Raw genomic sequence first — 15,403 nt, 5'->3', positions numbered from 1 at the left:
AAATATATAATCAAAATAAAAACAACAACCTTATAACACCCCCCCCAAAAAAAACCCCACATTTTAAAAGGGCATAGGATTTGTCAATGAAATCAGCCAAAGGCCTGGTTAAAAATGAATGTTTTTGCCTGGTGCCTAAAGGTGTATTATGAAGGTGCCTGGTGAACTTCCCTGGAGAGAGCATTCCACAGACATGGAACCACCACAGAGAAGGCCTGTTTTCATATTGCCACCTTCCAAACCTCTCAAGGAGGCACGAAGAAGAGTTTCAGAAGTTGATCCCAGGGTTCAGATGGAAAGAGGCAGTCCTTGAGGTTTTGCAGTCCTGAGCCATTTAAGGTCAAAACCAGCACTTTGAATTGGGCCTGGAAACTAATTGGTAGCCAGTGCAGTCGGACCAGGATCAGTGTAATATGCTCAAACCGTCTTGCTCCAGTGAGCCACCTGGCCGCTGAATTCTGCACTAGCTGAAGTTTCCAAACTGTCTTCAAATGCAGCCCTACATAAAAGGCATTTATAGCGTTAACACATTCCAAGCATGCACCCACCCACCCAAATAGTTCTGGGAGCTGTAGATTGCTAAGGGTTCTGTAAGCTAGCTCTGTTAACAAAATACAGTTAAGCCTGCAACTTATGCAGGCGTTACATCCAGGGGATCTTGCCTAAAGCCAAAATTGTGTATAGTCAAAACCCATTGGGTTCAGTGGTGGCTGGTTGGGCCAAAGTAATTTTCCCCAGAACCCTGCCCCCTTTCCCCCCTTTTTTATTTTTATTTTTGCCACTTGTGTAAAGCTGAATGCACACGAGTTCAGTGTGCATAAATTGTGGGTTTACTGTGTGCTTTAAATGTGTGGTGTGCATGTGGCAGAAGTTGAATTCCGCAAGCTTCCTGAAGAAAGGTACCTGCTGTTTGCAGTTCTTGCTTAAGCAAGTGTGTTCTGCACTTCATCTCAAAAGCAGCAGACCAGGAGTGTGGGAAGTTCCTGCCTCAAAGCATCCTCACTCAGCAAACCATTCCCTTTCAAATTAGCGAGATTTGCTTTCAATCAACATACTTAGGTTCTGGTATAAAATTATGTTGATCCACCCTGCCGAAAAGAATATTGCATTAGAATGAACATGTGCCAACTGTGAACAAATAAGATTTCCACCTTGAATCACTCCCTCCCCCCCGAGCCCCACAAATTGGTATTCAAGCCGTATGAAAAAGTAGCTTGATGCAAGTGAATGGGCACAGCAAAAAATTCAATTTAAATATTGGAGTTCATATCAGCCACGTGTGCTGTTTTCTTATTGTCGTGCTATATGCATTGCCTCCTCTTTAATAATGCAGAGTTGAGCTATTTGGACATAAACCTCATTTTAAAGTATTGACTGTGAGTGCAAACTCTGTTTATGTCAGTCTGGAGGTACGTCCTGGGTCTGTGTGTGTGTGATGGAGCAGCATATTCCATTGTGCTAAATTTACAGATTGCCTGTATAAGCAGAGGAAAAGGCTTCAGATAACTTTTGTGGCTAAACAGTTTGCTTCTTTAGGCTGCCCTTTCTTCGAAAGTGCACAGCTAATCAACAGCCTCGTTTTATTTTCGGCATCTGAAAGCTTCCTACACATTTACGCACTTGTTAGGATCACTTCCTTGGCTGCTTTAAATAACAGCTACCTCTTGCGTAGAAGCCGAAGGCACCGTAGGCCACCACACCGACAGATCTTATTGACAAAGAACTGGGGCTTGTCTTACAGTGTGAAATAAAGCTGGTCTAACATGTGACTTTGTGGCCCCTTTGTAAGAATATTATTCTTTAAAACTGTGTTTAATCTCTATTTCCCTGTCTAGCATGCGGATCATAACGTTCCCAGTCGCAAATCATAGGAGGTGTGTGTCATCAGGAAAAAAAACCTCTCTTTTTTAATTCTCACAGTACAGTAAACCACCACAATGTTTTGTGACTTGCTATATCGTCAACGGGACACAGGTGGCGCTGTGGGTTAAACCACAGAGCCTAGGATGTGCCGATCAGAAGGTCGGCGGTTCAATTCCCCGCGACTGGGTGAGCTCCCATTGCTCGGTCCCTGCTCCTGCCAACCTAGCAGTTCAAAAGCACATCAAAGTGCAAGTAGATAAATAGGTACCGCTCTGGCGGGAAGGTGAACGGTGTTTCTGTGCACTGCTCTGGTTCGCCAGAAGAGGCTTAGTCATGCTGGGTACGTGACCCGGAAGCTCTACGCCAGCTCCCTTGGCCAATAAAGCGAGATGAGCGCCGCAATCCCAGAGTCGGTCACTACTGGGCCTAATGTTCAGGGGTCCCTTTACCTTTACCTTTACCTTTATCTCATCAAGAGATCTAGGAATGAGGTGTAGATAAGAGTTAGTTTTTTTTTTTTAGAATGGGGGAAGAAATTCAAAACGCACAATGTTAAGGTGCTTCTTCAAATCATAGGCCATATAGGTATGGCTGTAAATCTCTTACAGTTGTTTGCTTGCTATTATGCTGCGGCTGAATCTTTCATCAGCCACCTTGGGATGATGCTGGTGTCCAGCATGGGATGTCTTCCTTCCATGCCTTTCATTTTTCTTTTCTTTTAAGAAAGTTGTATATCATGCTAGAGATATGAGGGGAGTCGTGAGGCTGGGGAACGTCTTTCCAAATATGTGTGCCTGCAAGACAGTGTGTGGATTGAAATTATTCACGCCATAGTTGAGGAACTCTGACCACTGTTACATTCAATTTTGTATTTTTGCACAGCCTGTGGGTTTATTCAGGAATTTCAGCACAGGAACAGGAGGAAAAGGCTATTTAATTTCCAAATGTGGCAATAACTTAATTTAGTTTTTTTCCTGTCGTTTGAAATGCGTTCTATTGGAACACTCAGATTTTCATAGCTTCTCAGCTGCTTGCATATACATAGCCAGCAGAGGGAGATCACATCACTTCATATTTGGCCTTGCAACTATTGGCCTCTTCTGGGATCTGAAGGAGGCTTTAACAGTAGAAAGCTGCAGTCAAATGCTTTCATTTCGGCAGGTGTAATTCTTGCCATCTCACTTGGAAGTTTAGCCGGCAAATTAACTGGTGTCCTAGAACACTTTTTAAATTGGATTCAAATTGTAACCTGCACTGTTGCCTTTCTTGGTTCACAAACACTGCAGCAAGTAGCAGAGCAAATGAGAGCAAACTTTCCAGAATTGTATGAATCTCATCCGACAGTGTTGCTCGGTAAGGTGTAGAAACAGATTTAAGCTTTCCTCTCTCCCCTCCTTGCCCCCTCCCTAAACTGAATAAGATTTGAAGCAAATTTATCTCATAACATGTCATACGTGAACAAAAATATATCCAATACTAGATCTATTGTTCCACGCTTGATAATCACCTGATGGCTTTCCCAAGAGGAGCAATGCACATTTAATTTATGATTAGTTGTTATTCAAGGGTTTGTTTTTTTCTGTTACAAGAGTGACTGTTGCAGGCTAGCGTCCTCCTTCCGCCTGGAATTACTTCAATATTCTCTTGAGCCCTGTTTATTTTATTTCACCAAATTAGAGATAAGCACAGGCTCTCTTTCTGTATTTAGCTGGCAGTGCCCACTTGTGAGGTGCAACCGGAGTTTCATCGGCGATGGGTAACAAATACGGTCAGGGGATTTCGGGGCTGATTTGATTGCTTGTTTATGTGCAGGCTGCACACAATTGTCTGGAGGAAGCTGAGTAAGGGACTGAATATTACCTTGGCAGGTGGTGTTCCTTTGCCGTATCTGCTGACTAATGTAGGTGATATGACGGGGAGAATCTGTGGGAGAAGGTGGTGCTTAACCCTTGCCTTGCTTGCTGCTCCCTGTCAGTGGCGTAGCGTGGGGGGTGCAGGGGGGGCCGGCCGCACCGGGCGCAACATCTGGGGGGGGCGCTCGCACTCGCAGCTCTCTGCCCCTACCTGGCTCACTCACTCTCTCTCAGTGCAGTGCTGGCTGTGCGAATCCGATCCGAGCCGCCGGGTCGCCGCCCACTGTGGAGGGGGTGGGTGCCAGGCGTGCGGTGCGGAGAGAGAGCGAGGGACTATCTGGGGGAGGGACAGTGCAGCGGCCGCCCAGCGCAGCGCTGAGCGCGGGAGAGAACCACACCAGACCAGACCAGGCAGCAGCAAGAAGAAGCTGGCAGCGGCGGCAGGTTAGGGGTTAGGGGGCACAAATTACTTGCCTTGCCGCGGGTTAGGGGGCGCAAATTACTTGCCTTGCGCCGGGTTAGGGGGCGCAAATTACTTGCCTTGCCCCGGGTGCTGACAACCCACGCTACGCCACTGCTCCCTGTCCATACAAACCCCTCCTTTCCAAGCTTTTCTTCCTGGCTATGCTTATTCCATACTTTTTGAAGGTGATTTGGAGCAGGGCGACCCAACTTTTTTAGATCAACATGGAACCCGCGGGCCACGTGCTGCCTTGTTGTGCATTCGTGGCGGGGGGGGGGAGGCAGCAAGGCCAGAATTTGACACACACACCCCAGTCCTTGCGCCGCTTTCCCAAAGCCAGCTAAATGAAGTGTCAGTCTTTGAAAAGGAGGCACGAGGTTCTGGCAGCGTCCTAGGCCCTCCCATCTCCTTCCCAAAGCTGGGAAAGCACCAACTAGGCTTTGGGAAGGAGGGTGATTTCAGTGGGTCTGTTCTGCATATGATTTTGTCAGATGCCACCCCTTAATTTCAACCCTTCAGTCTCAAGCCATTTCTGTAGTTTCCGTTGTCAAACAATTACAAAGCAAGCTACAATAAGGTTACCAGATTTTTTTCTAAGAATCCAGGGACCCTTTTTTTTTTGAAAAGAGAAAAAAAAAGTTATTACTTCTTAATGTTTTTAAAAAATATTTTTTAAAATATCTTCTCTTTTGTAGTCTCCTCTGTTGTGCGGCCTTCCTCTGGGCCCCAGCCTGCTCTCTTGGAGCGCTAGCAGGTGTGGAGTAGGCTCAGGTTGGGCCTGGGCTCAGCCACGTGTCCTTGCCCTCCCGGTGCTCTCCTACCTCTCCTCAGCTACAGCGGCAGTGCAGCAAGGTTGGGGCTAGCCTGGTAGCGCAGTAGGCTCTGGCTGGCTTCAGGAGCTGCTCACTGCCGTGGTGCCCACCATTTTGCCTCGCCAGAAGTCCCCATACGATGTGTCTTGTGCCGTTGAACCAATCATGCAACATTCATTCCCTACTAATAAATCTACAACACTTAAAATATAAATCCGGGGACCTTAAATGAAATCCGGGGACATTCCGGGGACAGATTTTGTCCGGGGACAGGTTTGTAAATCCAGGGACTGTCTTTGGGAAATGGGGACGTGTTGTAACCATAAGCTACAAAGAGCAGCTACTGACACCGCCACATATTGAGAACTTTTGCTTCTGTTGAAAGCAGTACTGCAACTTACTTTGAGGGGGTTGGGTTAAAGCTGCTTTTCACATTCTTATGCTTTTTGTTAAAAGTAGCAGTTAAGTTTGAATTGGAGCTTTGGCAAAATATTTAGGAGAAAGGTATGTGGGAGGTAGAAATTCATCAAGTGGGAATGAAGGGGAAAGTTGCCTCTATTCAGCTAATAGACTCTGCTTCTTCTAATTGACTGTTGAAGTGGGGAATCAAACGGTGGTTTGTGAAGCTCCATGCATGCCTCACAAAAAAAACCCCACAGTGCATGCGCAGAAACATTTGAGCGTGCTTTGGACTGTTGGGAACATGGCTTTACTTTCAGAGTTTGGGGTCACTCATCTATTCCCCAACCCTAGATATGATCACTGTTAAAACCAAACCAGGTTTTATTGGTATAAATGACTAGTCAACATTTGTAATATATTGGTTTTTTAGAATGCATTATGACACTCCTTTGTTTACATAAAACGCACAAATGGGTTATTTGGCTGGATTTTGATTCTATAGAGGAACCATATTTCAGTGGGTAGAGCACATGATTTGCATGCAAAATATTATAGGTTAATTCAGTATAAATGAAACTTGGGTAATAAAGTGGGGGAAAACCTCTCTTTGAGACCTTGAAGAGCTGGTGCCAGTCACAATAGTAGCAGGGACAAGTAACTTGTGGCCTTACAGATGTTTTTGGACATCAGCGTCAGCCAACATGGCCATTGTTCAGGAATTATGGGAGTTGAGGAAGACACAAGATTTACCCACTTTGGAAGAATGGCAGATGAAGGTGATGGACTATATGGGATTGGCAGAGATGACTGGCAGAATCCGAGACCAGGGAGAAGAGACGGTGGAAGAAGATTGGAAGAAATTTAAAGACTATCTATAGAAATATTGTAAAATTAATGAATGTTAGAATGATGTTGGATAGAAATTAAGTGGTTTCCAGCTGTAATGTTTTAAGAATATGGAAGAAGGGTATAAATAGGTAAAGAATAACTAAAATGGTGTTGGATTGGAAATAAGTGGTATTAGTAACAAAGTTAATAAGAATATGCAAAAATGAATTGATAATGGATGAAAATATTGAGTTATAAAATGTTAAGTTATAGAGATAAGATAAATGAAAGAGGGTAAGGATTTGCTGATTTGATTATTTAAATGGGAATACAAGAAGGGGAGGTGTGAGGAAGTCAAAGAAACAAGCAAATGAGTTTTAAGTTATGAAAAATAATTGTTTTTAATTGTTTTTTTATTTTTTCTGTATGTTTACTTATTATTTTTTTATTATTATGTGTTTTTCTATATTTGTTTTTGTAAAATCTTAATAAATATTTCTTAAAAAATAATAAAAAAAAGGAATTATGGGAGTTGAAGTCCAGGAATAGCTGGACCAATAATCTTACACCATATCAGACAGTTTCGTATGTTTGTGCAGCAAAGGAAAAAGTTGTTATGCGTATGCCTCCTCATCGGTTGGTTGCAGAACTCACCAAAATATGTAGCGCAGTGTTTCTCAAACGTGGGTCCCCCGCTGTTGTTGGGCCACAACTCCCATCATCCCTAGCTAGCAGGACCAGTGGTCAGTGACGATGGGAGTTGTAGTCCAACAACAGCTGGTCACCCAAGCTTGAGAAACACTGAGGAGCAGTGAATAAACTTTTGACAGTAGAAAAAGAAATGATGGTCTCTTGACTGATTGAACAACAGACAAGACAGCTGTCTTCGTGTGAACAGAGTTGCCGGCCAATGCTAAGCCACATTGTACACAGATTGTGTGGTAGTCCTGAGCTGTGTTTTCAAAATGCAAAAGTCCATGGTAATTGGGGGGGGGGGGTAAGTTTACTGCCATCCCTACTTGGTCACCTTGAGATTTGCCACCAACAATTAATTAATGTGCAGAGCATTTTCCTTTTATAATGCATGGTAGTTGTCTTTCTCTTTTTTAAGCTGTTTAAAAAGTTATATTGTCCAACTGGTAGGGTGTGAAACCTGGTTAGTGATGGTGTTTTGTCTCTGTAGTCAAAACAGTTGGCGGCTGCAAGTGTGCTGCTTACTGGAGCAGTCGTCTGCCTCTTTTCCAGCCTTTGCAAAATACTTAATCATATCGCTGTCATTCTCTGACAGTGTCCGTAACGTGAATCATTTCATGTTCCAGCAGTACAAGTTGTTTACAGTCGCCCTAGAATTGGATTAACTTGGCAGACTGGGCCTCGGTGTAAGTCCTTTTAGTTTACAATTTCTTCTAGCAAGCTGTTTTATATACTGTGTCTTCTTGCTGATTTCCCCCTCCCCAGCAGAAAAGAGGAGTTTTTAGCTGTTTTATGTCGGAAGACAATGTGTGTAACCAATACAGGAAAAGTGCAACTTGGTGGGTATTTCAGCTGATTGTTTTCCAGTAATGTCTCTGGAGTTAACAAGTTTCTTAAATTGCTTTTTTTTTTTTAATCAAAAACATCAGTACTCTTCTTCGACCCGGCAGTCTGTTTCCTTTGTCAGTTTACACGAAGAGCCAAAGCTAAACTCTCTGCCATTTCCTTTTCAACAGTGCAAATACAATTGGAGTGGATTCAGTTTGAAGATTGTTTTCAACCAAACTTGAAACTATGTTTATCCAACTCTCTCAGGTTATACATTTTTCTTTGGATATTTTCTACCACTCCTACAACGCTCTAATTTGTTAGCAGACTTTCCCTCTCCCTTCCTTCCTTTCTGTTATTTAATTTAATGGACAACAGTGTGTGCTAGACTTTGTCACAAGGAAAATGAAAGTGTTTAGCAAGGTGTTTATGGCGATTGGCTGTGAAGTAATTGCCTGTTATCCCTAATCTTCCCAATGACTCGAGTTATTTGGCTCATTACAAGAGTATGCTTTTTTGTATTAAAATATGCTTGGCACTTGGTTTAATGTTTAAACCTTTTAAACAGGAAGCATACGTCATATCAGTTACTAAGATAGTAACCTACAAAGTTGTTGACTTATGACGGGTATGCCTGTACGAAATCAGTTTGGTTGCATGCTTAATGAAAATTCGGAATGAAGTGTGTCAATCTATAGTTTTGCGATATTAACAGGAAGTACATTGCAGTAGCACATTAACACCATTGTAAATGAGTCCCTACCTTGCTCTGAGTCTCTGGTTTTCAAGTTTGTAAGCTAACATTGATAATTAGCTTTCTAGCTAGGTCAGTGGTGGCCTGATTTTCCAGTTTTCCCTGGGGATCTTGAGCTCTATCTCAGTAAGCCTGCCTGAGACAAGTAAAATTTTTGTTGCCTCTGTTCTTCTTTTGCTCCCAGTGTTTTGTCTGCCCACAGAGTTATGTCCCCATATCTGGCACTCTGTGAGCGCTTAAATGTTGGGAAGGCCGTGGTGACCTGCAGGGTTTCATATAACGCTATGCTGTATTTTCATGAGGCTCATTTTTCAATGTAAAAAGTGCCCTTTCAGTAAGTTGGAAGAATCTGGCAAACTGCACACTTTCCCTTCAGTTACTTCGTGCATTTTTTGCACCCTATTTGCAACATGTATTTGTTGAATTACTGCTGCTGTCTCATTTTATTTTAAAGGGCTTCTTCATGGCATGTTGTTTAGTCATTTAGTCGTGTCCGACTCTTCATGACCCCATGGACCAGAGCACGCCAGGCTCCTATCTTCCACTACCTCCCGCAGTTTGGTCAGACTCATGTTTGTAGCTTCGAGAACACTGTCCAACCATCTGGTCCTCTGTCGTCCCCTTCTCCTTGTGCCCTCCATCTTTCCCAGCATCAGGGTCTTTTCCAGGGAGTCTTCTCTTCTCATGAGGTGGCCAAAGTATTGGAGCCTCAGCTTCACGATCTGTCCTTCCAGTGAGCACTCAGGGCTGATTTCCTTAAGAATGGATACGTTTGATCTTCTTGCAGTCCATGGGACTCTCAAGAGTCTCCTCCAGCACCAATTGTCCATGGAGTTTTCTTGGCAGGGATACTGGAGTGGTTTGCCGGTTCCTGCTCCAAGTGGATCACGTTTGGTCAAAACTCTCCACTATGACCTGTCCATCTTGGGTGGCCCTGCATGGCATAGCTCATAGCTTCTCTGAGTTATTCAAGCCCCTTCGCTACGGCAAGGCAGTGATCCATGAAGGGGTTAGTCCATGCTGATAGTCATGGCATAGTCCATGCCAATCAGGGATCATGCAATGAACATAATGACATCATATCACTGCCTAGTCCAAGTCTTATATTTTATAGAGAGCTTTAAAAAAAATACAGGGGGTTTTAAAAAGACAGAATATCAATGGAGGAATTCTAAGCTCTCTTATTATCCTAACTGTGAATGGAGAGAGGAAACTTATCCCATTGACTAGGCAGCAAGGCTGATACTATCAGATTTGCCATATTATGCTGGTGTTTTTACTGCCCACCATCATTGCATGGGAGAACTCTTGCCCTGATGCAGCTATGATTATTTGCAACTGAATGTTGTTGGCGATAAAGACGCTACATTTAATCAACCACACATGATCTGATAGGCTGGGGGGGAACACTGGCCTGATTGCTTTGGCAGTGGAGGCATATCTAAGAAAAGTTTTTTTAAAAAAGCACCGAAAAGGGGCTCACCAGTCCTTTTATGGTTGGTCCAGTAAGGAAGAATGCTTTAATCAGCAGAAATGGGGTTGAAATGGTCGCATTCTTAGCCCACCAAGTTCCTTTTATAGATTTTTCTTTAGTAACTCATTTCTACTCTTCTGCCGCTGACTTAGCATCCTGTGGCTGTGCAACTGAAATTTACTTCACTTCCTGCCTTTTTGCAATTGTTGTTCCTAGGGCTTTTCATATGATTCTTTAGCCTGAGATGATAATGATTTGTTTCACTCCAATCAGCGATTAATCTGTAAGGCTGGGGGGAAATACGAAAGCATAGTAATAATTTGGGGTTCTTGGCTCTCACCTATTTGTGTTTTTCTCTGAATAACTGACCACTGTAGCATATGGTGACTTGGGTAATCACAAAGTTCAAAATTGACTATAAATAAACAACCTTGGATAATAAACAGGAATGACAAAACTTTCTTCCGGCATATGCACAAGTTATTGGCTGAAGACTGTAGCATGAATAAACACGATCTGATATGCTAGATTTTGATAATGTAAAGGCATAAATATTCATTCTTCTAGGCATTGTTCTTTTCACACATTCCAATTTTCTTTACTCTTTTTTCTAATGTTTGCAACGTTACTTGTGATACTTGGCTTGTGTTCTTTTTAAGAGCTCTAGTAAGCACTGAGCCTTTTTGAGCGGTTGAGATCATGTTGCTACTAAAGATCGATTATCCGACTTCATAATCTATTGACATAAAGCTAATCCACACAGTTTTAACATTGGTGTATGTGAATTAAATGTATAACGAGGCATTGGCTTTTGCATGCATGAGACTGTACAGCCAGTGAGATCAGCTTAGACATTTGATATGTTCATGTGCTGAGGAATGGAAGAGAGGGCATTCTTAAGAGAGGCCCATGACTCGGACACACTGAGCGTCTTTCCCCTTGTATTGGTCAGACAGAATGTGACCTTTAAGGTCCATGGGCTTCTAACTTTAATTTTACTGAAGGATTGAAGAAGGAATTAATGTTGTCTTTCTCATCCTTTTGTTTTTAATTGATTATGACCGTTAATATAAATAGTTAAATACTGATCAGTATAAACACTTAGGCAGTTCATTCAGATTCAGTTCTTAGTTCAATTTTTCCCCTGTTGCAAAGATACGACCTGGCATTTCCTATAAATGTGGTAATTAATGGTCCCTAATGAGTACGAGTATGTGCAAACTGTTACTGCAGATCAAATCATGAGCAAATGAAAAGGCTACAATTTGAAGTTTTGCATATCATAGTACATCATTTTGTGTTTGCTAACAGCCACAGGAAGTCAGGACAAAAAGTTTAGGACTGTTTCAAAGATTGTAACTGATCTGTGAATCAGTTACTTTTATTTTCTGCTGCTCAAGCTTGGGATCACATGATGACATATATGTACAGCAGCCATTTCCTTGGCGGTTCTCTTTTTATTTTACAAATGTGCCATTAAGATCATGGGAATTGCCACCACGTCTAAAATTATTTGCCCTAGTCTCAACATTTCTCTATTCTTAATTACAAGTCTACAAACAAGACTTGGGGGGGGGGAGGGAATGTTGGGAATTATTTTTGTGAGAGAAATGTAGCTTTGTTGTGTAATTATTCGGCCACCCTATTAAGCTGAATAGCACAGAATGAAGAGGTGCTGATATGTTTTGAGTATGCATAAGGAAAATTCTATTTATTATCCATACAGCTTGTATCTAGGCCGAAGATACCTGCAAACCAGCCCACTCATCAGACATAAGAGTCCCACTTGGTTTCCATTTGGCTTTTCCAAGGACTGTATTTCAGTGGCAGCTCAGCAATAACCATTAGCATTGATTCACCAAGCACACAGTGTGGCACTGTACTCCATTACTATTTTGGCCATCTATATATTATAATATATATTATAGTATAAATAATGTTTTAATAGCAAATCAGTTTTATTCGGGATGCTTTGGGCTTATGGTTTCTATACTGCTTGGGTTTCTTTCTTTTTTCTTACCTAGCTGCCATTGTCTTGCCTATTCATTGTCTCTGGGTTTTCTCTCCCTGCTTTAGAACGAAGACACGGTTCAATGTGTAAGCCTTCCCCATCTCCAGCTTCTCCACCCTGCAATTCCAGGGCATCATTTATACAGATGAAACCGAGATCCTGTATCAGCGGCCATAACCCTGTCAATAACAACTCAAAGCCATTCAAAACGCCCAAAGACAATCTAATTACCTCCACTAGCAAACAGCACATGGTCTTTTCTTCGAAAGTATCAAGGGATAAACCTTGGTAAGTTGCTGTTCTGGAAAACGGTTGGGGTTTTTTTTTCCTTCTCCTTTTTCTTCTCAATATTTCTTATAAAACAGGCACGGAAATTTAATATGTGGCTGAATAATGGATCTCTTCTAGCGTTGGAGTAGTGTGTGGTGTGGTGTGGGTGGGTGGGTGTCTTAAATAGAAGATGGGCATATTGTTTTTGTGGTGTACCACAAAATGACATAAAATAAACAATCAGATTATATCCACAAAGACAGTGCAAATTAGTAGCTCAAATGAATTTATCAACATAGTTGAATTATCCCTCAAAGAAAGTCTGAGTGAACAGGTGAGTTTTAAGCAGGTACTTCAGTGCCAATACTGCAGGTGCCTTCCTGTTGTTGAGGGCAAGTGCTGCCACACTTAGGACCCTGAATTTGCACACCCACTACTTTCCTGCCTCTCCTTAGTTCCTTGTGCTGTGTTGATGGTTGCTCCAAAATTTCCCCTTAATTCCGGGTGTTGCTCTTGGTAGGAGATGCTCCAGGAACACAGCTGGAAGTATAGAATTCCCCATTTGGTACTTGGATCCCAGACAATAGCTATATATAATAATAATACTGTCACTGCATGATTTGTGTGTTGTATCTGCCCAATTGCCCAATTGCCCGTGGTGTTCTATTTGACTAATTCCTTGTGAATTATTTACATACGGGAATTCATTCATGGTGCAAGAGCAAGAAACCTCCATTTATGCCCTGTGGTGTGTGTGTGTGTGTGTGTGTGTGTGTGTGTGTACTTAACACATGCATATGTGCACACCTAAAAAACCAACCCAGTCATTTCATATTGCAGCCCCATTGACATTAATAGGAAATGTTTGTTTAGTGGCAGGCCCAACCAGCTCTTAAGCAGATACAGTAGATTTCTGGGTACCATTAAAAGACATCAAACTGTCAATTATTTCATTTATCGTTATATTTGTGCTGTCATTCTGGACTATAACCAGCCCTGCAGCCCTGCTGCTGCAACAGACTTCCATGCATGCGACGGAACGTCATCTTCAAAAACCACAGAGCCTAGGACTTGCCGATCAGAAGGTCGGCGGTTTGAATCCCCGCGATGGGGTGAGCTCCCGTTGCTCGGTCCCTGTTCCTGCCCACCTAGCAGTTCGAAAGCACGTCAAAGTGCAAGTAGATAAATAGGTACTGCTCCGGCGGGAAGGTAAACGGCGTTTCCGTGCGCTGCTCTGGTTCTCCAGAAGCGGCTTAGTCATGCTGGCCACATGCTCGGCCAATAAAGCGAGATGAGCGCCGCAACCCCAGAGTCAGTCACGACTGGACCTAATGGTCAGGGGTCCCTTTACCTTTACCTTTATTGAATGAGGACCTGTTTTTTCAGCCCTTTGGGGCTGCTTTTTAATAGCACTTTATGCCAAAAGGGTTAAAACATACTTGAATACTAGTGTCTCTGCACATGTGCAGAGGGAAGTCTCTCTTGCAAAACAAACCTTAGGCATTGCTAAATGACTGTCAGGAACTCTAACAGGGCCTGAACTTCCTGAGATCTGGAAAACTAGGACTTCTGCAAGGAAGTCAAATATACTATATCATTTTTTACAGCTGTGGTGACCCTATTCATCATGTCTCATTTGTTCTGGATTCCTGTGGCAGTCTTCAGTATATAGATCCTCCCTTAATTTATAATCTAGAACAGCCTCTAACCCTAGGGCAGCATATTGCCATATCTTGCTCTGGCTTTCTCTAAAAAAATAATAATTTGTCAATATTGCATTTGATATTTCTGTCCTGGAAACACCTGAAGAAGAGCAACCCCAGGCCTTTGTGTGATAGGATATGGGCTGTTGTATCTTTATTGCAGTTTTTAATATTTGACAAGGCCCATTACTGAACAGTTTTCTTTCCTAAGGGACAAAAGTTGAATGCATTGTAATTGTAGCATATAGAGTAGAAAAGATGATTCCTTTATGTGTGAGAATTAGATTGGATATGCACTAGTTCAGACCCTCCAAGTGTCTCTATTTTCCAGGGATGTCCCTGATTTACAGAAGCTGTCCCAATTTCTGATTGGATCCCAGAATGTCCTGCTTTTCCTGAGGCTATCCCTATTTTCATTGGAGAAATGTTGGAGGGTGTGGAGTTATCCGACCCCCAAGCCATCTGAAGGCAATCCTGTATAGAGAAGTTTTTTTAAAAATGCTTAATGTTTTATTATGTTTTTATATATGTTGGAAGCTGCCCAGAGTAGTTGGGGCAACACAGTAAGATGTGTGGGGTATAAATAGTAAAATTATCATTATGGAATGGGGCACCCCTATTTTCATCGGAGAAATGTTGGAGGGTATGCTAGTTCATTTGCTCTTAATTAAAAATGACATAATATTAGAAAGGGACGTTACTGATTTTCTCGGCTGCCATTGTGCTGTTTCCAATGTGAGACTTTCCTTTGGACCACATTCGGTGAGACCAAACTTGGGTCCATTAAATTCTGTGGGTCTACTCCGAGTAAAAGTTAGTTGTATATGACCCAATAAGAGGTTGTGATTTTGCAAGTTAATAAGGAATTCAGACTTCCTTTGGAAAAGACATTTCCTGAGGAGGGGATAGAGGAATCACATCAAAATGGCTGAACCCTACTCCATGACAACATGGCGACAGCAAAAAGCTGATGAAATATTAGTTAATCCCAGTAGTTATTTTATATACCTGGGGGAATGTCTGCTACTTTTTGTTCTTGGATTATAACATCAAGAGTATGAATTCTCAATAGGTAACAGGCAATATCCATTCCAAAGTTGTCGTTTATAGGCAAAAGGTAGCAACCACAGACTCAAACCCATTTTAAAACAGAGAAAACAGTCCTGTTTCTATTGAGAGGTTGATCCAGATTAATTTTTCAAGCCTCTGTCCAGCATCTACTGAAAAGCAGCACTTAGAATCATAGAATTGTAGAGTTGGAAGGGACCAAAAGACCAATCCTCTGTAGTGCAGGAATATTTTGCCCAGTGTGGGGCTCAAACCCACAACTCTGGAATTAAGAATCTCGTGCTCTACCAACTGAGCTATCCCAGGCTAGGGTGCCTTTTCAGTTTTGCCCTTTCAGTTTTGCGAAGTATAAGCCAATCACCAATCCCATACGTTCTCAAC

The 15,403-nt window shown here is 42.4% G+C and overlaps 1 protein-coding gene across 14 annotated transcripts in view; it reads left to right on the top strand.

Moving 5' to 3' along the window:
* Positions 1-15,403, top strand: part of ATXN7L1 (ataxin 7 like 1) — an 81,857-nt gene that overhangs the window by 43,638 nt on the left and 22,816 nt on the right. For 9 of the 14 annotated variants that reach the window (XM_083575053.1, XM_083575066.1, XM_083575070.1 and 6 more), the window contains one exon: positions 12,047-12,269. The exons of 2 other annotated variants lie outside the window; for them this stretch is intronic. In XM_083575053.1, coding sequence (XP_083431179.1) covers positions 12,047-12,269 — 223 coding nt within the window. Of the gene's footprint in view, positions 1-7,501; positions 7,601-12,046; positions 12,270-15,403 lie in introns of those variants that run through there. 3 more of the 14 variants (XM_083575056.1, XM_083575055.1, XM_083575054.1) reach the window with 2 other exon arrangements.

The sequence above is a fragment of the Podarcis filfolensis genome, assembly GCF_964270895.1.
Source record: "Podarcis filfolensis genome assembly, chromosome: 10".
NCBI lineage: Eukaryota > Metazoa > Chordata > Lepidosauria > Squamata > Lacertidae > Podarcis > Podarcis filfolensis.
This window is presented reverse-complemented; position numbering and strand designations above follow the sequence as displayed.